Source organism: Urocampus carinirostris, chromosome 10, assembly GCF_059441175.1.
Source record: "Urocampus carinirostris isolate Australia breed hairy pipefish chromosome 10, RoL_Ucar_1.0, whole genome shotgun sequence".
In the NCBI taxonomy this organism is placed as follows: domain Eukaryota; kingdom Metazoa; phylum Chordata; class Actinopteri; order Syngnathiformes; family Syngnathidae; genus Urocampus; species Urocampus carinirostris.
The window spans coordinates 32,323,865-32,348,889 of record NC_142358.1 but is presented as its reverse complement, the minus strand read 5'-3'; the positions used below and the strand labels follow the sequence as shown (position 1 = coordinate 32,348,889).

Here is a 25,025-nt window from a genome sequence, read left to right as displayed (position 1 = left end):
GTGCGGATGCGGTGTCCGTACCATGTCACTCAAATGCATTGTTTCAAATATCATTCGGAAGGTTAAAGTCTTGGGATTCAAGAAATGCCAACCATTCCTTAGTTTCTATTTTCTTTTTTGTTCGCAACTTTACTGTACATATGATAATAAACACTTGGAATTTAGTATAATTCACTCAACTCATCACAGCAACATCAAGATTGTCCTAAAACAAGATACCGGGAAAATATAAAGCCGCATAGCTCACCTAAGTTCTCACGTTCAATAATGATACGCAACCATGGTCTTCTTACAACCGTGAGTGAAGTAAATCCAGGAGAGTAAAATATTTACTAATACAGACTAATGAAACATGTTTCTTTATGGCCTACTTTAGCAAGCTTGCTATTCACAGTAATCTTTTTCGGCCAATTGCAGGGTTTGTTTTGGCCCTCTAGCCTATCCGAGGCTCCGAATAACTTCAGCCAATAGCGATCGATTCAAATGATGATTGACACATTGGTTAGCCAATGAAACGCCGGTATATAAATCCCAGCATACACCGCGGACTACTCCACGTTCGGGGGAAAATCGAGTCGGCGGCTGTTGCGTAAGTTGCGAGACCTTGCGACTTAATATTGAGCCATATATAAGGCGCACTGTATTATAAGGCGCATGGTCAGCTTTTGAAAAAAAATAAGACTTTTAGGTGCGCCTTATAGTGCGGAAAATACAGTATTTTTCTTTTTTTGTTTTAAAAAGTGTTAAAAAGCGATTTTAGAATAAAACCCATATTCAGGAGTGACACTCATTATCGTCTCGGGGCACCAGACATGATGTCATTGTCCATTTCTATGAAGAGGTCAGAGGTGGGAGACTCTAGTCTGGGTTGTTTATGTGCCAGTGTCAGAGAGACTCCGAGCGAGAGAGTACAAACGGAGTAAAGTAGAGGCTTCCCCCGACATATTTTGCGGTTCACTTCATTACAAAAACATTGCCCCAGGACATTTTGCATACACGCAGAACACACTGAGCACGCTTCTGTGAAGAAACAGTCGGAAAAACGTCGGAGAAAAAGATAAACAAAAAGAAAGCAAATCAACACTAAATAATAACACCTTTAAGAAATCCTGATGGGACGCTCGGAAATGCTGGAGGAAAATCGAGGAAGGGGTTCGGGACTGAGTGATGGAGACGGAATGCTGGAGGAAGATGCCAGGGTGGGGCGGGAGAGGATAAAGGGGAAGTGAGGAGGAGGGTAAAAGGATGGAGAGCGCTAGAAAGGAAACTAAACAGAATGAGGGAGGGAGGGAGAATGGAAAAACTGTCCCAGATTCCCAGACCGTTTAATAGGGAGCGAAACCAAAGTGTGCTTCTAAAGCTGGCTGGCTGTGCAGGGGGCAAAGTGACAGTGTGTGTGTAAAAGAGAGATAGAGGCTGCATGTACTGTAGGTGTTACTCTCTTCATCTGCATGTGCACCACAGAACACATGTGACAGCCTTCAACTGGAATTGGATTCATTTTCCCTTCCAAACGAGAGGATTTATCCACGCTGGGATTCAAACTTCTCACTTTTGTCTGAGCTTCTCTCACGTGCCCACCACCGAGTGGGCGGCGGGCCTACGCGGATTATCGTAGCGGGACCGGATCCAGTCGGAAGATGTACCTCTACAAAGCCGCCTGCCCGGATATCCCCAACCCCAAGCAGAAGGCGTCCAGGAGGCAGAGCGCCGCCCAGGCTCAGGGCTTAGGTCAGGGGAGACCGGGGGCCCCGGCGGGACCCCGGGCCTACCCGCCCCTCATGTTGTGGAGCTCCGACAAGCCGCATCACGCCAGGGAGCTCAAGGAGTTGGAGGAGTTTTTGAACTTGCACTCCTTGTCGCTGCAGGATTCCATCAAAAGCCGGACGGGGATGACATACAGGTAAAAGTGCTTGTTTGTTATATTCATGGGTGTAAACACCCCCCAAATTAAAAAATCAGAGCTTTTTTTTAAAAAAAACTCCCTTTTTCTTAAAAAAGGACAGGACAGACTTGAATATAATAAAAAACAAGGAAAACTAAACAAAAATGTAAACAACGCAGCATCAGAAATACTCTACTGCCATGATATGGTTGAGTCCATTTGATTCCTAGCACTGTATTTTTGAAGTGATTCTATTGTAGAATTTTTATAAAATATTTGTAGTATTGCTGTAGTTGTATTTTTAGTGTTTTTGTAGTCATAAATTTGAAGTATAGGTGTCGTAAAACTGTAGATTAGTTTTTGTAGTATTTTGGCAGTAGTATTATTGTGGTTTATACATAGTAGTATTTATGCAGTATTTTTTCAGTTTTATTTTTGTGGTAATTTTGTAGTTTTCCTGTAATATTTTCATAGTATTACTTTCACTTTGAAATATTTTTAAGTATTTCAACAGTGGTATATTTGTCGTGTTTTCATAGTACATTTTGTGGTATATCAGTTGTATTTCGGTAGTATTACGGTAGTTGAATTTTTGTGGTATTTTTGTCATATTTGTGTAGAAGTATTTTTGTAGTATTTCTGTAGTAATGTCTATATTGCAGTATCGTTGTATTATAGTGTAAATATATTGGTATTTTTGTAGTATTTCTGTAGAAGTATTTTGAAGTATTTCCAAACTAGTATCTTTGTAGTATTCCTTTTGTATTATTTCAACATTAACTTAGTTGTACTTTTTGTAGTATTTTTATCATAATATTTCAGTATTAAATGCATTTTTGTTTGTAGTATTTCTATAGTATTTTTATCTTATCAGAATAAAGACAAATTTATATGTTAAGTCCCTGCTTTTAAGCACTAAATTTGATATGCAGTTTTGTAGTCATTTTAAAGTATTTTCGTTCTTGACAATGGGGACAAAGTTGGCAGAAAAAAATAGATTTTATTACGAGTGCTATATCTACTAGTATATATATTTTCGTTATATTTTGACCATTTTTGTTGGCGGGCCGGATGAAGAAGTCTGACGGGCCGTATATAGCCGGCGGGCCTTAGTTTGCCTACCCCTGATCTGGGTGTTCAGCACCCGCAAATAGGCCCTACTGGAAAAAGTGTAACGAGGATTGTGACTATTTAAAATAAACGAAACAATGGACTATTTATATAATTTTTAAGAAACCTAAAATTTTAAACGGTGAGATATTTCTAATTAATTATTCAATATATTTTAACAGATTTTACATTTCTACCATTGGCTCCATTAGTGATTTTTTATTTTTCAAAATATTTACAAATAAAAAAGTTGTAGTATTGTCATATTCTACGTTTTCCTCATAAAACATGTTCAAGACCATTAGTATTTTTGTTTTTTTCCCCCCACTAATTTGTGAAACCCCTAATAGAAGAGTGCACTGGTAGGTTAAGCATCCAAGAGTTAAAAATAGATACAATTAGCAAAATAAACTGCCTGATATGCTATTTTTTTTTAAATTGTATTTCTATTTTAACCTATGTTATGTAGTTAAATACAAAAAAAAAGAGCATTCATATGATAGTTTCTTTTTTTTTATTATTCAAATCAATATGTTTTTGGACTGAGAGACGCATATGATACGGAGGGGGTAAACCAGTGTGAGCTGTCAGGGCTCTATGCTGATTCCTGGTTGTATGGCACAGCAACTCACTTCTTCTTGTGCTGTGGGCTTACTGTTAGGTGTCAGGTTGGGAAGAGCGAAGAGGAATGAATGTTTGGTCAATGTGAGTGTGTTTTTGACTCTAGCCACCTCCCACTAGGGGTATATGGCTTCGGTATTATGATTGATTGAATATTGTTTTTTAAATGAAAGACTTTTTATACCTCTACAGTGAAATTCACATTGTCCCTTTAATGTCCTGCTGGATTATGCAATAAGCACAGCACTAAAGGACTATTGATTGGCTCTTATGTAAAACGTGGATTAAGTGATCAAAAAACCATCGATGTCCCTGTTCCAATGTTTTGGGGAATTGAACAGTAAATATACTGTATGCTGTATTATTTGGAAGTTTGAACCTATATTTCACCTTTTTTATCTCAAAAAGTGAAAAAAAAAAAGATTCTCAACTTGAACAATCAAACTCAGCTAGACTGCCCAACCATGAAAAAAACAAAAACAAAAAGAGCCATACGTATTTGTGCATGATATAATTTAGGTTTTTAAATTAAAAATTTGGCAAAATAAGTTTAACATTTTTAAATGTTTTTTTTATGTTATTTTAAGTATTTTTAAGTATCAAATTTAACAACATTTCATTACATGACAATTTTCACCTTTTTACCTTACAATTGTTTTTTAATTTGCATGTTTTTCCATAAAAACATAACGTTTGGTTATTTTTCTCTTATTTTCATATTATTACAAAATATTTTACGTCATTTTTCTTCATACTTTTTGGGTTTTTATCCATAAAAAGTCCTTCTATTATTTTTTTTCACCATTTGACAATATTTTTTGACGTTTTCCAATCTTTTGTTCGTTTAAGATTAGGTAATTGTAACCCTGTGCAGTCCTTTGAGACATTTTTTGTGATTAAGGGCTATATAAATAAATGTGACTTGGCTTGACTTGACTTTTTCATATTATATCATCATATGATTATATATTTTTCAAGTTTTACATGATCATTTTTTTCCCGCAACGTTTTTACATCATCTGTTTCACTTTTTTGCCTGATGTATTACAAATTTTACCCATTAATTTTCACGTTTTGACATGATAATTTTTCTCTTTTTACATTTGAAAAACCACCCCCCCATAAGAAATGTTTTCATTATTTATTTAAGCTATTTTTAAAACACTTTTTCCATCATTTTAGTATTTTAATATAAGAACTTTCACAAAACATCGAAGCGCACAGGGAGCGCAGTGGCTGTGTTTTGCGGAAACGTGGCTCACGTTTAGCATTCCGGACGCTAACGTGTAGCCACCCGGAACTACCCGGAGCAATCCGGCTTCGACGCCGCTAAACAGAGACACGAAAGCCGGAGGGAATCGGAGAGGAGGCGGACTTGCTAACACGAGGTGGTGTATCCCTGGATTTTCACAAAGAAAAGTTTTCCATCTGCCGCAGGGATGTCGAACTTTTGGATTGGCGTGACGTCATCCACTCCGCTACAAGCACCCCTAGGGCATCATGTTAATCTGTTAATAAACAACGGGGTAGACTGCTGGAAGTGTGAATTTCCCTACGGGGATAAATAAAGTATCTATCTATCTATCTATCTATCTATCTATCTATCTATCTATCTATCTATCTATCTATCTATCTATCTATCTATCTATCTATCTATCTATCTATCTATCTATCTATCTATCTATCTATCTATCTATCTATCTATCTATCTATCTATCTATCTATCTATCTATCTATTTCTACATGATCGGTTTTACATTTTTACCTGATAGAATTCAGGTTTTTTGCACATTTATGGATTTTTTCCATAATAATGTGTAAGTTTGTAGTTGAGTTTATTTTGATTTTAATTAATTTAAAAAAATATATTTTTTACACGAATGTTAATTATTGCATGGTTATTTTAACTTTTATTTCATATTTTTTTTCGTTTTCCTTCCTTATATGCAACAGGAAGAGGAAATCTCGTCAATTTTGATTAGTAAACTATCTAAAAATACATAATACAATATACACAGGAGCTACTTTATCATCACCTGCTGCCCTCATCTAGGTGCTAGAGGTCCCTTAAAACAAGTAATAACAGGGTCAGAGACAGTCTCTCTCCCGGGGCCATCACCACCCTAAATAAGAGCACAAGACTGTGAAAAATATACATCTTACCTATGTACAGAAAAATGGGAATCTTATTTTTTGACCAATTTTGGAAATCTGTTGCTGCAAAATGTCAATGCACTATTGTTCTAAATCACTTACAACTTAGGCCAATCTCTAAGCACTAACTTGTGAATGTTTTCTCCTGATAGTCGCTTTATCTTGTTTTTCTTCTTCTGGGTATTTTTTACAGTACATGTCTATCATGGAAGTTTTGCAAAGACTGTTTCACTACGCTGTTGTGAATGACACTAACGACAATCATATGTTTACCTTGATGCTTGTATTTCAAGCTAGCCCGCCAGTGGCAATAAACCGACCACACGTGCATCAGAATCAACATACTGTCAAAGATGTGTCAAAGAGGCGGCCCGCGGGCCACATCAGGCCCGCTAAGGGATTGAATCCGGCCCGCGAGACAACACTCAGAGAAGCGCAAGAGAAAAACAAGCTGTTGGTTGAAATAGGTCAACTTGATGTTGCCAAAGCCAGGTGCCTCGAACAAAGACACTCTACTTGTATTTATTTATCTCTCTCTCTCTTTTCCACCCCTTTTCTCCCACTCTCTGTCTCTGTCTCTTTCACTCTCTGTGTCTCTCTTTTCCTCTTCCTTTGTTGCTCTTTGTCTCTTTCTCTCTCTGTGTTTTTAACCTCTTTTGCTCTAACTTCCTTTTTCCTTTTCTCTTTCTCTCTTCCTACCCTTTGCGCTTTCTTTTCTCTTTTCTCTCCTTCCGTCTTTCTATTTCTCCTTGGATTTCATTCTTCCTCTCCCTTTCTTTTCCCCCTCTCTCACGACTTTTGATCTTTTGTTTCTCACGCTCTCTCCCTCTCTCCCTTTCTCTTTCTTTGTCCCGCCCTCTCTCCTTTTCCTCCTTCTTTCTCTTATTTCTTTATCTCTCTTTTTCTTTCTCTTTAATCTACTCGTCCGGCCCCCGACAAAATGTTTGTTCTATCGTGTGGCCCCCGAGTTAAAATGAGTTTGACACCCCTGATCTAAAGCCATTTGAATTCAAGTTCTGATTCAGTCAAATCCTGGTAAAATGCCAGGAATATTGTCCAGGTTTTCTCTATTCCCACACACCTCACATCCATCCTGTCAATTGTTCCTGCGATATTCCCTTCAGTCGTATTCGACCAAATACCAATGAGGGCAAATTACTTGACCTTAACAAAATCCATCGATGTGTTAGTGAAGAAGAAATGAGAAGATGAGCCGGTAAAGCCCTCCATCACAGCACTGGCGAGCTGTATCCCTTTTGGGTCGACCTGGCTTTAGAGATCATATGGCCGCGTTGCTAGCGCGTCGCCTTGGGATCTTGGCATATGTGCGTTCCAAAGTGTGTGTGTATTTGTGTGCATGTTGGAAAGCTTTGCTAGAAATGTATGTACAGCTTACATATATAAGCAGCTGGATACCCCAAAGGCTTGTTTGTTACTGTGCTAATTCATAGAAACTCAACAGAATGGATGCTATACCTCTGCTTTTCATGAATGGATACGTTATAATAAAGCCTATGAGGATCAAATGGTTACTACAGATTCTCATTAGACATAAAATATGGAGATGAAAATAGAGCCGCAACAACTAATTAGCGATCAGTAATTTAGTTATCGATAAAATCAATTTATATGTCATTCAGCATGTCAACTCAATGCAAATAAGAGTGCATTGATTCTCATTGGGCAGCACGGCGGCGCAGTGGTTAGCGCGTGTGCGGCACAGTTCAGAGGTCGTGGGAACCTCCTGAGTGGGTTCAAATCCAGCTCCCGGCCTTACTGTGCGGAGTTTGTATGTTCTGCCCGTGCTTGCGTGGGTTTCCTCCGGGCACTCTGGTTTCCTCCCACATTCCAAAAACATGCATTTCAGGTGAATTGGCCGGTCCAAATTGTCCCTAGGTGTGACTGAGCGAGTGAGTTGTCTGTCCCCGTGTGCCCTGCGATTGGCTGGCAACCAGTCCAGGGTGTCCCCTGCCCACTGCCTGATGATTGCTGGGATGGGCTCCAGCATTCCCGCGACCCTACTGAGGATAAGCGGTGTAGCTGATGAGATGAGATGAGATGATTCTCATTGTAACGTAGTGTAGTTGGGCTGTTAAGGGGGTATGCTTGTAGTACCACCTTGATCCAGTAGAAGGCAACTGGAGATCACATTTCGGTGCGTGACGTCCTCTTGATCTGGCGATGAACTTGCTATATGAGATAAAATGATGAAATGATCTGCATTTATATAGCGCTTTACAATGTGCTTCACACACACTCACACACCAATAGCGGCCGTGCAGCCATGCAAGGCTGCCTACCTGCTTATTGGGGGCATTGGGGATTCAGTGTCTTACCCAAGGACATTTCGACATGTAACACGGAGGAGCCTGGATTCGAACCGAGCGCTCTACCTTCTGAGCTAATGCCGTCCCTATACCACTTTTGTCCAGCCAGCACAAGGTTCTCTAGAATCTGACGGAGTACTTACATTATTCTCAGATGCATTTTTTTTTGCAGTTTATTCAAAAGGCATCTTACAAATTTACAGGTGTATCACATACATGCATTTGTATATGTATGTATTTTTGTAATTCTTAAGCTATTTGACAAACATTTGGATTTTTGATAATCATTAGTTACAGCCAAGGTTGAAACTATACCTCCCATCCATTTTCTTCCGCTTATTTGGGGTTGGGAAGCTGGGGAGGCAGTCTGAGTAGTAAAACCCTGACATCCTTATACCCCAGCCACTTCATCCAGCTCATCCAAAGGGATTCCGAGATGTTCCCAGGCCAGCCTAGAGACATAGTCTCTCCAGTGTGGCCTGGGTCATCCCCGGGGCCTCCTGCCGGTGGGAGATAAAGAACGTGTTCCAAGGGAGGCGTCCAGTATCAGATGCCCGAGCTACCACAACTGGCTCCTCTCAATGCGGAAGAGCAAAGACTCTACACCAAGTCGCTCTCGGATGACCAAGCTTCTCACCTTATCTCTAAGGGAGATCCTAGCCACCCTGCGGAGGAAAATTATTTCAGCCGCTGGTATCCAGAATATTGTTCTTACGGTCATGACCCATGGTTCATGACCATTGATGAGGGTAGGAATGTATATCGACCGGTAGTTTAAAAACAATCTCCGGTCCCCCTTCTTGAAAAAGGGGACCACCACCCCAGAGGTACTGTCCCTGATTTCCACGTAATGTTGCAGAGGCGTGTCAACCATGACATGCCAGCAACATCCAGAGCCTTAATAAACTTCGGGCATATCTCGTCAACACAAAGGAGCTTGTTGACCACCTCAGTGACTTCAACCCCAGATATCTCAGAGCCCACCTCAGAGTCTCCTGGCTCTGGTACCTCACAGGAAAACGTTTTGGTGGAATTGAGGAGGTCTTCAAAATATTCTGGGCACCGCTTCACAACGTCCCGGGTCGAGGTCAGCAGCGCCCAATTTCCGCCATACACAGTGTTGATGGCACACCCTCAAGATGCCAGAAACTATAAATCTCTTAATTGTAGTACACGTATTGGCAAATACAATTTTGGTTAAAGTACCATTCAGTATCCAGGCTTCTCCTTGTGTCGTTGTCTTCGTAGTGACCAAAAATGTGAATTAATTAAACGACCGCATAAAAATAGCACATCCGCTTTCAACCAATAAATACTCAAACAGCTTAACTTTAATCACACATGGCAAATTAAAGTGGACGCCAATTCAATCAATTCGCTGACATGGCTTCATCACAAGCACATGATATTATTAGAAAGGGAGTTTCATCTTAGTAAGGGAGGTATTTAATGTACTAATTGAAATTATAAAGCATTCGTCGTGTATAGAAACGCACGTGTGTTTCTGTGTATGTGATTTTTGACATTCTGGATACCCGTTAGTCCATCCATTATCTGCACTGCTTATCCTCAGTCGGTGTCACGGGGGTGCTGGAGCCCATCCCAGTTTTATTTTTTAACAATTTATTTGTTTGAAATAGCTGCAAATAAGTATTTGAACACCTGAGAAAATTAATGTTAATGTAAGAAAGAGAGAAAGAAAGAGAGAAAGAAAGAAAGAAAGAGAAAGAAACAGATAGAAAGAAAGAGAAAGAGAAAGAAAAATAAAGAGAAAGAAAAAGAAAGAGAAAGAGAGAGAAAGAAAGAGAAAGAAAAACAAAAAGACAAAGACAAAGACAGAGAAAGAAAGAGAGAAAGAAAGAGAGAATGAAAGAAAGAAAGAAAGAGAGAAAGAAAGGAAGAAAGAAAGAAAGAAAGACATGGGCACCATCAGACTGTACTTGCCCAAGACACATCACAGGAAATGATGCCCCGACAACCCTAGTGGTTAAGGGATCCCCCACTAACCATATATATATATATATATATATATATATATATATATATATATATATATATATATATATATATATATATATAAAGTTTATATATATCCCAAATAAAAACATTATCGTCCCCTCGCTTTGCTCACGGGTGATAAATAATTCAAATTAAAGATTTCCATTGTCTTTGTTTGAATGAAACAGATTTTCGTTTTGTTTTGTTTTAATAGCATCATCCAAATGATCCCACTCTTAAGCTGTCGGTTTTATAATGTATGACCGCAGTCACATCGGGTTTGGCGTTATCGCTCTTCGGAACATCTCATTGCTGAAACGTCATCAATAAAACGGGAATGTCTGACTCTTGATCCAAGAAGATCCCCAGAAAATGTTGGGCTCTCAAGTTGCGACCTATTACTTTAGCAAAGAAGAGAACGCCAAATGGAGGAATGTCCTTTGCGGTTTACGCCATGTCGTGAATAATTATATTTCCTAATCTGGGCTATGGCGAGTCCAAGAGGGGACAGAGTGATTTCCTACCACCGCTTCACTCAACTTTAGAATGAGGAAGTCAAGTCTCTTCACATTATTTAAGCCCACGTTAATCACGGCTAATTAAACAATCTTTTATTGCCTCGTTAGCTTTTTCGTTAAGCGGGTTTATAAATCTTAATGGACGGTATAATTAATAGTTCATTTAAGATGAGACATAGCGGCATGGCGGATGAGTGGTTGGCGTGTCCGAAGCACAGTTCTGAATTCATGAGATTGAACCTTCCTGTGTAGTTTGCATATTCTCCCCGTGCTTGCATTTACATTTAGGACACAGCGTCAGGGGAACCCGTGTATTTTTACCTTCACGCACTGTAACTTTGACTTAAGTCGCTTCTTAATTAATAATTTTGAGCCCCCTCATTTTTGTGCGCTGGCGAGATTTTCTTTTGCGCTGAGAATGTGCGAGCAGTGCGCAATTGCGCACGCGCGCAGCTTAGAGGGAACACTGGATACGACAAGGACAGAAGTCTCATTTGGAGTGCTAAAGCAGAACCCAAGTGGCCTTTGCGAACTTATGATGGTAGAAATGGAGAAGATAGGAACTGCAAATTGTTTCAGATCATGAGGTAAGCAAAATAGTGAATGCAAGTTTGCTTCTCTCCTCAATGCAACCAAAAAGATTCAAAAGGCTGCTTGATGCGAGATTTGCCAGTAGGGAGAGCTGTAGTGACACCAAAAGCTTTGAGTGTGTGCAAGAGCAGATGAATAGAATAGAATACAATAGAGTAGAATTGTCTTTATTGCTACTAATAATGGGTTCTTTTTAGAAAAATGTCTTTATCAGCTGGGCTTACTAATAAAACGATGTGTCGAGTAGGAAACAGCTCTTCATATTTTTTTTACTTTAATCTATATATGAATAATTATTTTGCGTTATGATGCCCAAAACAATTTTTAAAAAATTAAGCAAAAAAAAATAAAATAAAAAAAAAGAAAGTAAAGGAAAAAAATGCCGAAGGGGGAAAGAGAAAAATGAAAAAAATATGACTAACACAAAAAAGCAAGAATAAAAGGAGAGATAAGATTCAGATTCAGATTCAGATTCAGATCTACTTTATTGTCATTCTAGTACACGTGTATACAGAACGAAATGTCGAAACATCTGACCCGCGCAGTTTCCTTCAATGTACAGATATAAGTAAAAGTTGTATTGTATTATGGCTACGTATAGTATTTTACCATAGTGCCGATAGTGCAAGAGGAGTAGCTAACCGGATGTGCAAAATGGGCAGTCAGGTTAACAAGTCAGGTAAACAGTAACATTAACACTGTAACAATAACGCTGTAAGTACAATAGTGCAGAGAGCAAATGTGCAAGGAGTGGCAAGCTATAAAGAACTGCCAGTAGTGCAAACAGTCAGATTAGCAGCCTTTTAGATTTAGGTTAACTATATGTTAGATTGACCATTTAACAGTCTAATGGCCAGGGGGACTAGACTACTGCGGAACCTGGTGGTCCTGCACCGCACACTGCAGTACCTCTTCCCAGAGGCTAGCAGAGTGAACAGTCCATGATGGGGGTGAGAGGGGTCCCCGATAATGTTCTTAGCATGGTATAGGCAGCGCTTCTGGCCAATGTCCTGAATGGAGGGAAGTGTAGTCCCGATTATTTTCTCTGCTGTCCTCGTTACCCTCCTCACACTACCCCAGTCGGTAGCGCTGCAGCCTCCACACCACACAGAGATACAGCTGGTCAGGATACTCTCTATGGTGCCCCTGTAGAATGTGATGAGGGAGGGTGGGGGCAGGTGGGCTCTCCTCATCCTCCGTAGGAAGTACAGGCGCTGCTGTGCCCTCTTAACCAGTGATGCAGTGTTCACGGACCAGGTGAGTTTGTTTGTAATGTGCACCCCTAGGAACTTGATACTGCTGACAACCTCCACAGCCTTGTTGTTGATGCAAAGTGGGGCATGGTTGGGCTGGTTTTTCCTAAAGTCGACAATGATCTCTTTAGTTTTGTCAACATTCAGGACCAGGCTGTTGTCCCTGCACCAGCCCACCAAATGCTCCACCTCCTCTCTGTAGGCCAGGTCGTTGTCGTCCCTGATGAGGCCCACCACTGTTGTGTCGTCAGCATACTTCACGATGTGGTTTGTGGCGGACCTAGGGACGCAGTCGTGTGTCATCAAGGTGAACAGCAAGGGGCTCAGGACACAGCCTTGGGGGGAGCCCGTGCTGAGGTAGATGACATCTGAGATGTTCTGACCTATCCGCACTGATTGGGGTCTGTCACTGAGGAAGTCCAGCAGCCAGTTCCGCAGGGGGGTGTTGAAACCCAGGAGTCTCATTTTGTCTACCAGATGTTGTGGGATGATGGTGTTGAATGCTGAACTGAAGTCCAGGAACAGCATCCGCACATGGGTGTTCTTCTCCTCTAGGTGTGTCAGGCTCAGGTGAAGCGCAGAGGAGATGGCATCCCTGGTGGAGCGGTTTGTCCGGTAGGCAAACTGAAAGGGGTCGAATGAGGAGGGGAGACTGGAGGTGATGTGCTCTTTAACCAGTCTCTCAAAGCACTTCATTATGATAGGAGTCAGTGCAACGGGCCGGTAATCGTTGAATGATAAGATCTGGGGTTTCTTTGGCACAGGGATAAGCAAGGAAAGAAAAGAGAAAAATAAGAAAAAGTAAGGTTTTGGCGGGTCTCTTTAATAAGACCAATAATAATGCAAAATTATGCACAAAATGAATTAATAATGATTCAAATCTATTACTCAATGATATTATTATAACCTTAATATATTCCCTCTACAGTAAAGTTTTAACTCATTCAATCTTTAAAATTATAGATTGACTTGCCAGAAAAAATAGATCAAACACAATAATCAACTTTTATGTAAAGAAAAAGAAAAGGTAATGGTTAAACACACCATCCCTGAAATACTCAGGAAACATAAATGAAAATATTTACTATACAACTACTACAAAAAAGAAAAGAAAAAAACAGGATTAGAACTGTGCCTCCTGAGTCTCAGAGCCACAACCAGCAGGCTCAAGGACAGCTTCTTCCATTAAGCTGTAAGGGCTCGGCATCATCAAGGTGCCCCCTCTCTGACACAAACTGTCCTTTAAACACTGTCAATTCCAAATATCATATCACATGGTATTTCACATTTTCTTTTATAATCCAGGTAAAAAAATATTACATGAAATGACCAAAATGAGCTACCATCTGTTTAGTAAGACATTGTATTTTATTTTAAATTATTCATTCATTTATTATATTTTGTTAAGATGTTTACCTAACTCCCAGTCTCCCCTACAAGAACCAAGGTAAATAAATTTATATAAAAAAACGTGTTTCTTGCCAACTGGGCAAGAATATTTTTCATATAGTGCATAAAAAAAAAATATACACATACAATGTAATAGGTTTCAATCCAATTGTAGAAAATGCTGCTACTTTTTTTTTTGGTACAGTTTTCGTTTTTTTTTTAATTTTCCATTTTTATTTTTGGTTTGCCATAAGCCATTTGCGATTTGTGTTTTTAGAAATAAATTTTACATTTTGAGTTGTTTTTTGTTGTTGTTTTTTTACTGTTTACACACACATATATATACATACATATATACACATAGATATATATACATATACACATACATACATACAGTAAATGTATGTGTTTTGTATATATATATATATATATATATATATATATATATATATATATATATATATATATATATATATATATATATATAGTATTATTATTATTATTTTATCCTGTAATTAAAAATAAAAAAAAACCTTACAACAGGCAAAATGTTATGAGTATTGTTCATTTTAAAAAGTATTTTCTTGCAAGATTGGAAAATAAATACTTCAAATGAACAACATGATCAAGGATCTTCTAGATGAGACAATTTTGCTTATTTAGAGAATAAATGTCTTTATTTTACCAGAAAAACAAAGTATTATATCACAATATTTGAAAAATTACACTTTTAATGGTACAGTGGAACCTCGGTTTTCGAACAAATCGGAGTCCGACCAAAAATTTCGAGAAATTCTTGCTTTGCTGTTCGGTCAAAAAATTGGAGTTCGAACGCTGGTAATGCGTGAGTGCGTACGCTAGGGTGCGATGCTGAGCGGCATACGGGTGTTTTAGCCCCTTATTATGCCTCCGAAGAAAGTCAGTGCAAGCAGCAAAGTTGCTACAGGTGAAAAAAGAAAAGTAGTGCGTGCAACTATTGCATTTAAGAAATAAATAATAAATAAATGAATAAATAATAAATAATAGCAAACCGTCCACCTGCGCCTTCTGCTGACCACCACAAAGGTAAGAAATCCTATTCATAATTCTAAATGACGTGTAAACGACCTGATTTTTTTATTTTTACACGTTCATGTTAGCGTAATCTTTCGTACGGAAGAATACTATAACGCGAACGTACGATTAGCCTGGGTTAGCATTATGTTTACGTTGAACATTCAGGTAAACATTCAGGGTGTTGGAACGGAGCCCAACATTAAGGGTATTGGAACGGAGCCCCCTTTTCGATGAACCGCTCACCACTTGTTGTGGAGACCCGGGTGCTAAATGACTTGTAAACGACCTGATTTTTTTATTTTTACACGTTCATGTTAGCGTAATCTTTCATACGGAAGATTACGATAACGCGGACGTACGCTTAGCCTGGGTTAGCTTTATGTTTACGTTAAACATTCAAGGTAAACATTCAGGGTGTTGGAACAGATTAAAACGATTCATATTATTTTTAATGGGAAAAATGATTTCGGTGATCGAGCAAATCGGTTTTCGAACAGGGTTCTGGAACGGATTATGGTCTAGAACCGAGGTTCCACTGTACCAGATTTCCGCTAATAAAAATGATTTTCTTTGCAGCATGCACACTACAAAAAATACACTTTTATCTAATTGGCAGAAATGTTGCTTTTTTTGAAAATGTTTTGATTATTTTGAGATATTACATTTTAAGTTATTTTTGTGTCATCTTTTAAAAAAGCAACGTGTCCTGCCATTTGCTACATAATACAATTCATCTCACTTTAACTATACAATCTTTTATTTTACTAGAACAAATTACGTCCTAAAATGTCATGGTTTACTGCCAGTAGTCCTTCTCCCTCTCCACCAGATGACAGTTTTAGCCCATTTCCAGGCCCGCCTCACAATTCCTCTGCAAAGGTGCTCCTAATAGGACAATTAACCAACCTTACAATAAATACTCCAGGCTCCTACCTTACGTTTCTGACTCGTTTTGATTTCTCCTCAAGATATTCACTCACTAAGACAATCAGCTTCTCCTCCCAAGATGTTCTTCTTCTGTTCCTTTGTCCTTTTAAGATCATCCACTCAAAGACCTGCCACTCCAACCTTCTTCTTAAAGATACCCCCAAATCTCCTTTTCAAGAATCTCGCCACCCCAAGTGTTCCCTCTCCTTTAACATTATCAAAACAATTTTTTGTTTTTTAAATAAACACCTCTTGTTGGAGTTTGCTCACTGCCTCCTCTTACGTCACCTTGTGTTCTGCGTTTGGGTCTGTCCAACATCTCATTACGAAAATGAACATAATTTCCTGCCAGCAGGTTAAGACTTTTATTGAAGAATGTTTTTTTTTGCAGTGTGTGTAACAGGCTTGTTTATGCAAGCAAAGTAGTTTGAGTTGTCATCCCATTTTTCTTGCTTTGTTTCCTCGCTAGTTCCGTATAATGAATGGGTCACTGTGAAGCCAGAGGCAAACTTTGGACTTACTTGTATCAGCACTTTTGCTCTTTGCCTTTCCAGACTGCAGTAAAAATAGACATGTACCTGTGTCGAAGATTGGATAGGATAGGTCTGTGTTATAGCCTTATAACTTGTATGCAAAAGCTATGTTGTTTTCCCTTCAGGCCTATTTGGAGTAGCGAAGGGCAGTATAACATGTCACCTCTGCAAGCCTCACGTGTAGATTCTCCACATATACCTTGTACAACAGCAGCAGTGTCCTAATGCACTGCATTGCAGCATTGCTCTTATGCAGCAATTCAGGGCCTATAGCGACATTCTTGAAAAAGCAAATTGAAATATAAAGGTGGCTTTAAAGATAGTGGATGTCAGGTATTTTTCAGTCCTCAAGTAAAGAGAATGTCTTCTATCCACATTTAGAATGTGTAGTCTGGGGAAGGCTTAGCCTCACCTGCTATTACTGAAATATAACACTAAAATATCCATCTATCCATTCATTATCTGCACCGCATATCCTCAGCAGGGTCCCGGGGGTGCTGGAGCCCATCCCAGCTGTGGACAGGGGATACCCTGAACTGGTTGCCAGCCAGTCGCAGGGCACACAGAGACAGAAAACTCACTCACTCATTCACACCTAGGGACAATTTGGACAGGCAAATTGACCAGACGTTCATGTTTTTTGGAATGTGGGAGGGACCAGGAGTGCCTGGAGCAAAACCAGGCAAGCACGGGGAGAACATGCAAACTCAGCACAGGAAGGCTGGTATCTGGTTTTGAACCCATGACCTCAGAACTGTGCCGCAGACACGGTAACTGTCTACTAACACGGTGGCGGCAGTAGCTCAGGAGGTAGAGCGCTCGTCTTGGGATCAAGGGATCCCAGTTCAAATCCCGGCTCGTCCGTGTTACATGTCAAAGTGTCCTTGGGTAAGACACTGAACCCCTGATACCCCCAATAAGCAGGTTAGCGCCGTACATGGCTGCAAGGCCGCTATTGGGAAATGTGGAGCACATTGTAAAGCGCTATGTAAAATGCAGATCAATTCATTCCATAACTACTCAGCTTCTCTGCCATCCGTATTAAAGTATTTAGCATTATTGAATATCTTTAGTGTTATGTATGTATTTTATATATATTTTAATTTAATTGCTGTGTGTCTCATTGATGCTTGTGTAGAGAGTAACTGACAATACTGCAGTGCATTGGTGTTCTGCAAAACTGAATTCAGGGTTCAATTCCTACTCAGTGTTGTGGGTTGCTCCACGAGAGACCTTGTGTTTTTCCAGGTCTGTGTGTGTATGAGTATCTCTATGGAATATATTATTTTTGATAGAGGAAACTGAACCTTTTGAAGTAAATGGACTGATGGATATACAACACACTCCACTCAAAAAATCTTTCCCTTGTGTGCAGGCATTACACCGACCACCATAATTACATGCATTCGAGTGCCTTCATCGTCATTTGCAGGCACACGCTCTTGAACCCTGCACCTTACCCCGCAATTAAGAGAGGTAATGTCAAGCACCTTCAAGTGAAGGCAGAGCTCTCCTTCAAAGTTACTCTTCAGCCCCTGTGAGCATAAACTTTAGTAGACACTCAAAATAAGAAGAGAATACATCAGTGGATTTTGAACTTGGAAGGAGGACCGGGAGAGGGGCTTTCAGACAAGAGAATTCCATTCTGTCCTAAAGCCGTCCTTCGAGCCTCCTCATTTTATTAAATCTTCAAGGTTCCAAAAACAGATCATCCCTAAAGGGTGTGGTAAATCAAAGAACAGCAACATGATTGGCTGATAGCGACAATGATTTATTGATTCAAACAACGAACAACAGTGAGTCGAAATAAGTTAAGTCATGTTTATTTCTATAGCCCTTTATCACAAGGAGTATCAAAGGGCTTCATAGAACACAGATTTTTGCAAACTACAGACTATTTTTACACCATTCCCTGATCTAAAACCTACATGAGGGCAAAGAAAAACTCAAAAACCACACATGAGGTCATCCGCCTTCCAGGTTAACCAGGCTGCAATGGATGTGGCAATAACAAATAATATACAGATATTATCAACATAAATTGTAGGTTATTCATATGCTATAGAATAGAAGTGTGTTTTAGGCTTAGATTAAAACAGTTCCACTGAGGTTGTAGATCGAATCTGTAAAGTAGGCTTAAACGTGTTTGCTCAAAAGTGCGTATTTCAAATCAGTTGGCCCTTTTTGGCGTCTCCTAGTTTTCCTGTCTTTGTTTAAAAGTGTACTGTTCCAGGAGGGGATGGTCGTTTCTCTTTGTCTTGAACATTCCACACATGTGACTGCAATAAAACACAGCGCAGAAGGAGGGGCGGGGGGATCAGAAGGAGTTATGGTGGCGAGCTGAAAGTGGGTAAATTTCCTGACTTTCTCTTTCTCCAACTGCAGTTGTAAACAAAACTCAACAAGTCTCATGCCTGGTGTATTTTATAGCGTTAGCCAACTTTTAAAGCTCTCCCACATGTAAGTGGTCCCTTTTTAGACCCCACAGAATCTCAGTGGGCAGAGCATTCCACAGCACCGGGGTCGGAATGGAGAAAGCTCTCGAACCTGCGGATTTCTTCTTGGCTCTTGGGATTACTAGTAGACCAGCATTTTCAGAGGAAAGGCTCCGGACCGGAACATAGGGGGGAATCAAATCTGAAAGATATGAGGAAGCAAGTCCATTCAATTCACATCCTATGAAATCTCCTTTGCATTTGTCCTATCCTCATAACAGAATAAACCTAGCAGAATCCCATTAACTTGCCTTGGATTAATTTTCTTAATACTGGAATGCAAACACACAGATAAGTGGTTCAGTTATTTTTAGTCAGTGTTTTGGGACATACGATTTTATCTTTGTCAAAAAAAGCCATGTGATTGTTCAGTATCTTTGCTTCATCCCAGTGATTAGCCTGCCAGTGGGTGGCAGCAGTTCATTTATTTTATATTCCAGTTATCTATCATGGGGTAGTGCAGTATATTTAATAACCTATTCTGTTTAAGACTGCACTGAAAGAATTAATGAAATATAAATATAAGACATCCTTGTGCTGATTTTAATGAAGATATTTAACATTTTTGGGTTTTTTCTCCAGAAAACAAGATGCAAATATAGTAAAACTTGAAAATCAGGTGAAAATATAGTAAAATAGTAATTAAAACAATTTTTTTTTACTAAAGAATAAGTAGTATTACCTCCTAAGTCAAGGTGACCAAAAATAATTAGAAAAACTTTACACTGTCGTTTAAAGAACTAACTGTATCAATTTGAAAAAAAATGAAACTACTGAGGCATATTATTCTTTAAACATTTTCAGAAGCACAGAGTGCCTCAAATGTTTTTCAAATATCGAGCTACTGTTTGCTACTTATTAGAACAAAGGGAATCAACTTTAATGTGAATTTCTAAAATAGTCACTTAGCTAGACGGCTTGCTAAATATCTAAAAAGTAGCTTGATTGTGAGCTAAAAAAATAAACTGGTAAAAAACAAAAGGGGAGCTAGGTAGCTAGCTAAAAGAGTAAAAAGCCAACTAAACAGACATAAAAAGCTAGAAAAAATAACATAAAACTCGATAGCTAGCTAGAAAGGAAGCCCAAATTTAGCTTGATACCTAGCATAAAAACATGATATGTTTTGTAGATAGCAAGCAAAAAAAAATGTAAAAAGCTAGCTAGTTAGCTTGCTAAATATCCAAAAAGTAGCTTGATCACGAGCTAAAAAAGAATACAGGTAAAAAACAAAAAGGGAACTAGTTAGCTAGCTAAAAGAGTAAAAAGCCGACTAAATAGACATATAGAAAGCTAGAAAAAAATGAAATAAAGCTAGATAGCTAGCTAGAAAGGAAGCCCAAATTTAGCTTGATGACTAGCATAAAAACATAAAATGTTAGCTAGATAGCATGAAAAAATGTAAAAAGCTAGCTAGAAAGCTTGGTAAATATCTAAAAAGTAGCTTGATCATGAGCTAAAAAAATAAACAGGTAAAAAACAAAAAGGGAGCTAGGTAGCTAGCTAAAAGAGTAAAAAGCCGACTAAATAGACATATAGAAAGCTAGAAAAAAATCAAATAAAGCTAGATAGCTAGCTAGAAAGGAAGCCCAAATTTAGCTTGATAACTAGCATAAAAACATGAAATGTTAGCTAGATAGCATGCAAAAAATGTAAAAAGCTAGCTGGATAGCTTGCTAAATATCTAAAAAGTAGCTTGATCATGAGCTAAAAAAAATAAACGGGTAAAAAACAAAAAGGGAGCTAGGTAGCTAGCTAAAAGAGTAAAAAGCCAACTATATAGACAAATAGAAAGCTAAAAAAATAAAGCTAGATAGCAAGCTAGAAAGGAGACTCAAATTTAGCTCGATAACTAGCATAAAAACCATGAAATGTTAGATAGCTAGCACGCAAAAACATTAAAAGCTAGCCGTATGCTAGCTAAATAGCAAAAATGTAGGAAAATAGCCCCAAAAACTGCTCATTCGCTTTATAAAAACCATAAATTGGAATTTGGTTTGTGGTATTTCCTTTAAAATAAATCAATAAGATAAATATATACATTTATTTAATACATGAATAGATTCTTGTTCTATTCTACTAATTGCTCCCATTTTGTCCATGAAGCCCATGAACTGGAATTTATTTATTTGAATTTCTAAAATGGCAACTTATCATTTTATTACTATCTTGTTACCAGATTAATTAAAAATAGGGGTTATATAGGCTTAATCAACCAATAAAAACAAGCATTTTACTAGAAAATCAAAATGTCCAAGCACTGCTGAGCTATTTTCAGAACACTACGTTGGAGACCCCTGATTTACAATGAGATTTGACATGCAACCCCAGGAAATGCATGTAAAAAAGACTTAAAAGCGGAAAACAAGATAGAAAGAATGTCAGGATAAATAGGCAAAAAATATTTCAAGGCAGTATTTGGAGACTGACTTAGGTCAGTTAGTGATGTTTACCTCTGGCTCACTGTTAGCATGCAGGCTGCCAAGGGCTTTCCTGTGTCGTTTGCTCCCGGTTGACAATCCTTGGCTGCCCACCATATGAGGTTTGGGTGGCGAGCCAGGCCATAGCGCCAGTTTTACTGTGTTCCTTGGTTCATTCCCGGACAGCTTTGCGTTTGTTGCTTTTGCAGCGTTTCATTGTTGGTTTCCGTTTTTTGGGTCGGCCAGCCTCGCTTTCATTGATCGATCCTGGTTAGCCGCTGGCTAGCTTGGCTGCTCACCCTTTGTTGTACCACTACTGCTAGGCAGGCCAAGGCATTCTACTCAAACATTACTAAAACATTGCCTAAACACCTAACCTCAAATTAACACATAAAACAATACCGTAAATTCCGGACTATAGAGCGCACCTGATTATAAGCCGCACCCACCACATTTCGGGAGGAAAAACGATTTTGTACATACACAAGCCGCACCTGTATATTAGCCGCATGCGCCCACATTGACAAAACGCAATACAAACACGAAATTTTTTTTGGTTTGAACAAATTTATTGACACTAAAAACAGAAAACAATCATGACAATCTCAACAGCAATTAAGCACATTCACAATATTATATTCCAATATTACGTTTTTAACAGCAAACACAAAGTGAGGTTTGAACAAACCTTCTCGAAAATCAAACATATTCACAATTTCATTATATAACATCTTTGTTAGTGTCAATAGATCCGTCCAGGCCAAAGTCGATTGACCTCGGTCTGAACAAATCCACTGACACCAACAGCAGCAAAACACAGCCATCAAGCATATTCACAATTTTTTTATATTTGACAATATGACGTGACGATATGACGTTTTAACATTTTTTCCTGACATTTTCAACATCAATTAAACAATTTCAGAGTTATTTTCTTTTAACAGTAGTTAACCAGTGTGTAAAAGGCAATACTATTGTGCAAGGGCATAGCTCTGCCATCCCACCCTCCCAAGCAGCATTCTTCCAGTCCTCTGTGTGGGTCCTTTCCCTTCTGCGTGGGTCCTCTCCCTTCTGGGTTCCACTACCCAGGCCGTTGCTGCCGGGACTCCCACAGTGTAGCTGCGGCTCCCCCCTCCGGGTGGGTGCAGACGAGTCTTCTTTATGGCTGCGTCCTAGACCCGCCCACACCCGATACAGTCCAAAAAACACAGCCGACAAAATGAACGTAAAATTATACCGTACTTAAAATTGAATGCAGACCTGCAGAGTCCAGGTGCCCGTTGAAAGTAATCCAAGGAAGTGTATATTTCCAAAGGTAAGGGTGGGAAAAATATATATCCACTATTGTCGGCCGCGTCCACAAACACGTCTCACCTTTACTCCACTTCCCGTCAGCCCGCGTTTGCCCCGCCCCTTCTATCTCATTTGCTCGTACAAAACATATCAGAATAAGTTTCTAAAATAATTCATTACAAAAATATACAGTTGCAAATACATATTATACATGGTTACACATATTTACAAAGAAAGACGGTACACCGAGAGAGTTTTCAAAGCTTTCATCCAAACCGTGCCTGTGAAGGGTAGCAAAACGCTACTAGCAACACGCTCGCAACGCAGCAAACAGCTGTTAAAAAAAACATACCCAACTTATCGTGAGCACGGTAAAGCTAGGACCTTATCTTTACCGTTTGGTAAAGTCAGGACCTTATCTTTACCGATTTTTGCAACTCGGAGATGGCATAAGAGCTTGCTCTGTCCACTCCACGCCACGGCCCGGTATTGCAGTACCTCCGGGAACGGTGCATTCGCAATGATCGCAGCAAGGCTTTAAGGCTAGGACCTTAGCTTGGCCTTTTGGCTGAGAGTAACTGTCCCGGCTCCTAGGCTTTGTAGCGTATTATGAACTGACCGATAACGGATAATGGATAATGATTTATGAACAAGCTAAATAACCCTTAAAACCCCCCCCTCATCTTCTTCCTTATGGCTGACGTCATCAAAGTCGTCTTCCTTCAGTCTTGGAAAGAGACTTTGTCATGTAGAAGTGGTCCCACGCTCCCTTACTTAAAACACGCAAGTATCACGCTCGCAGAGTAAAGTTTACATGCTATAGCTCTGTTTCCTTCTATGTCGGACTGCCCGATTGCGTTTAGCTTGCAAGTTGCGTCATGTGCCTCTCAGTATGCAAAGACAAGATATGCTGTCTTCAAAATGCATTATCTCGGAAAAAAATGGAAAAATGGAAAATGCATGCTAACAATAAAGGTTGCTGGACAGAAAAGTGTTAAAAAGGTATCAAATGTGCTAAGAAAAAACATTCAAAGCCAAGTCAGGTTTTTGCAATCTAGCAAAAATGCATTTGCCAGGATATTTGTCTGCTATTTTGGGACGAAGTACTGCTCAGGCACACATTTCTATACTGTTTCCATAGCAATGCTATCACCGAGATGATGCCTTTCAATGGTTGTTGCCGCTTCACTGTCAAGTGTCCATATATGAAGACTTCAAAGCCGTAGCGTGGGAGAATGTTCTCATTAGCTTCAAGTTAGATAAGAGCTATTATGCCGGGCATATCGTCACCAAACGAGTTTACCTGATAGAGGAGTTGCAATTTGCAGACAAACATATATACCGTAAATTCCGGACTATAAGCCGCTACTTTTTTCCCAAATGTTCAGCCCTGCGGCTTATTCAGTGAAGCGGCCAATTTATGTACCGTATTTTCCGCACTATAAGGCGCACTGGGTTATAGGGCGCACCCCCAAAAAATGGTTTTTGGTCCTATATTTTCCATACATAAGGCGCACCGGATTATAAGGCGCTACAATGGGAACGTCTACAAAACAGTCAGAAAGTTCAGTCAAACTTATTACCCCCTTAACATTACGAAAGCTTGCAAAGAAGCAAATACGTGTTGTAGACGCGTGCGGATGCGGTGTCCGTACAATGTCACTCAAATCGTTCCAAATATCATTCGGAAGGTTAAAGTCTTGGGATTCAAGAAATGCCAACCATTCCTTAGTTTCTATTTTCTTTTTCGCTCGCAACTTTACTGTGCATATGACAATAAACACTTGGAATTGAGTTTAATTAAAAAAAGACCCATCACAGAAACATCAAGTTCAGTCTGAAACAAGATACAGGGAAAATATATAGCCGGAGTAGCTCACCGAAGTCGTTGCGTTCAACAATAATGTGCAACCATGGTCCTCTTATATCCAAGAGTGTAGTAAATCCAGGAGAGTAAAATGTTTACAAATACAGAATGGTAAAACATGTTTGCTCTATGCCATAGACAACCAAACTTGCTATTCACATTCATCTTTTTCGGCCAATTGCAGGCTTTGTTTTGCCCCTTTAGCCTATGCAAGCCTGTAAATGATAAAGAGGATCCGCCCCTTTTACCTCCGAATAACTTTAGTCAATAGTGATCGATTCAACTGATGATTGACACATCTTTTTGGGCCATTTGCAGGGTTTGTTTTGCCCCTTTAGCCTATGCGAGCCTGTAAATGATAAAAATGATCTGCCCCCTTTACCTCCGAATAACTTTAGCCAATAGTGATCGATTCAAATGATGATTGACACTTTGGTTAGCCAATAAAACGCCGGTATATAAATCCCAGCATACACCGCGTTCGGGGGAAAATCTAGTCGGCGGCTGCTTGCATTAGTTGCAAGACTTTGCGACTTAATATTGATCCATATATTATATGTATTATAAGGCGCATGGTCAGCTTTTGAAAAA

At 39.3% G+C, this 25,025-nt stretch overlaps 1 protein-coding gene and 1 pseudogene across 1 annotated transcript in view; both read left to right on the top strand.

The window, feature by feature from the left end:
- Positions 1-1,390: 1,390 nt before the first annotated feature.
- The window catches only part of kcnab1a (potassium voltage-gated channel subfamily A regulatory beta subunit 1a), a 141,953-nt gene continuing 118,318 nt past the window's right edge, over positions 1,391-25,025 (top strand). Inside the window, exon 1 of the mRNA XM_088345464.1 lies at positions 1,391-1,903. Coding sequence (XP_088201590.1) covers positions 1,641-1,903 — 263 coding nt within the window. The 5' untranslated portion in view covers positions 1,391-1,640. The remainder of the gene's footprint in view (positions 1,904-25,025) is intronic.
- LOC148358760 (U2 spliceosomal RNA) lies at positions 22,950-23,087 on the top strand (annotated as a pseudogene).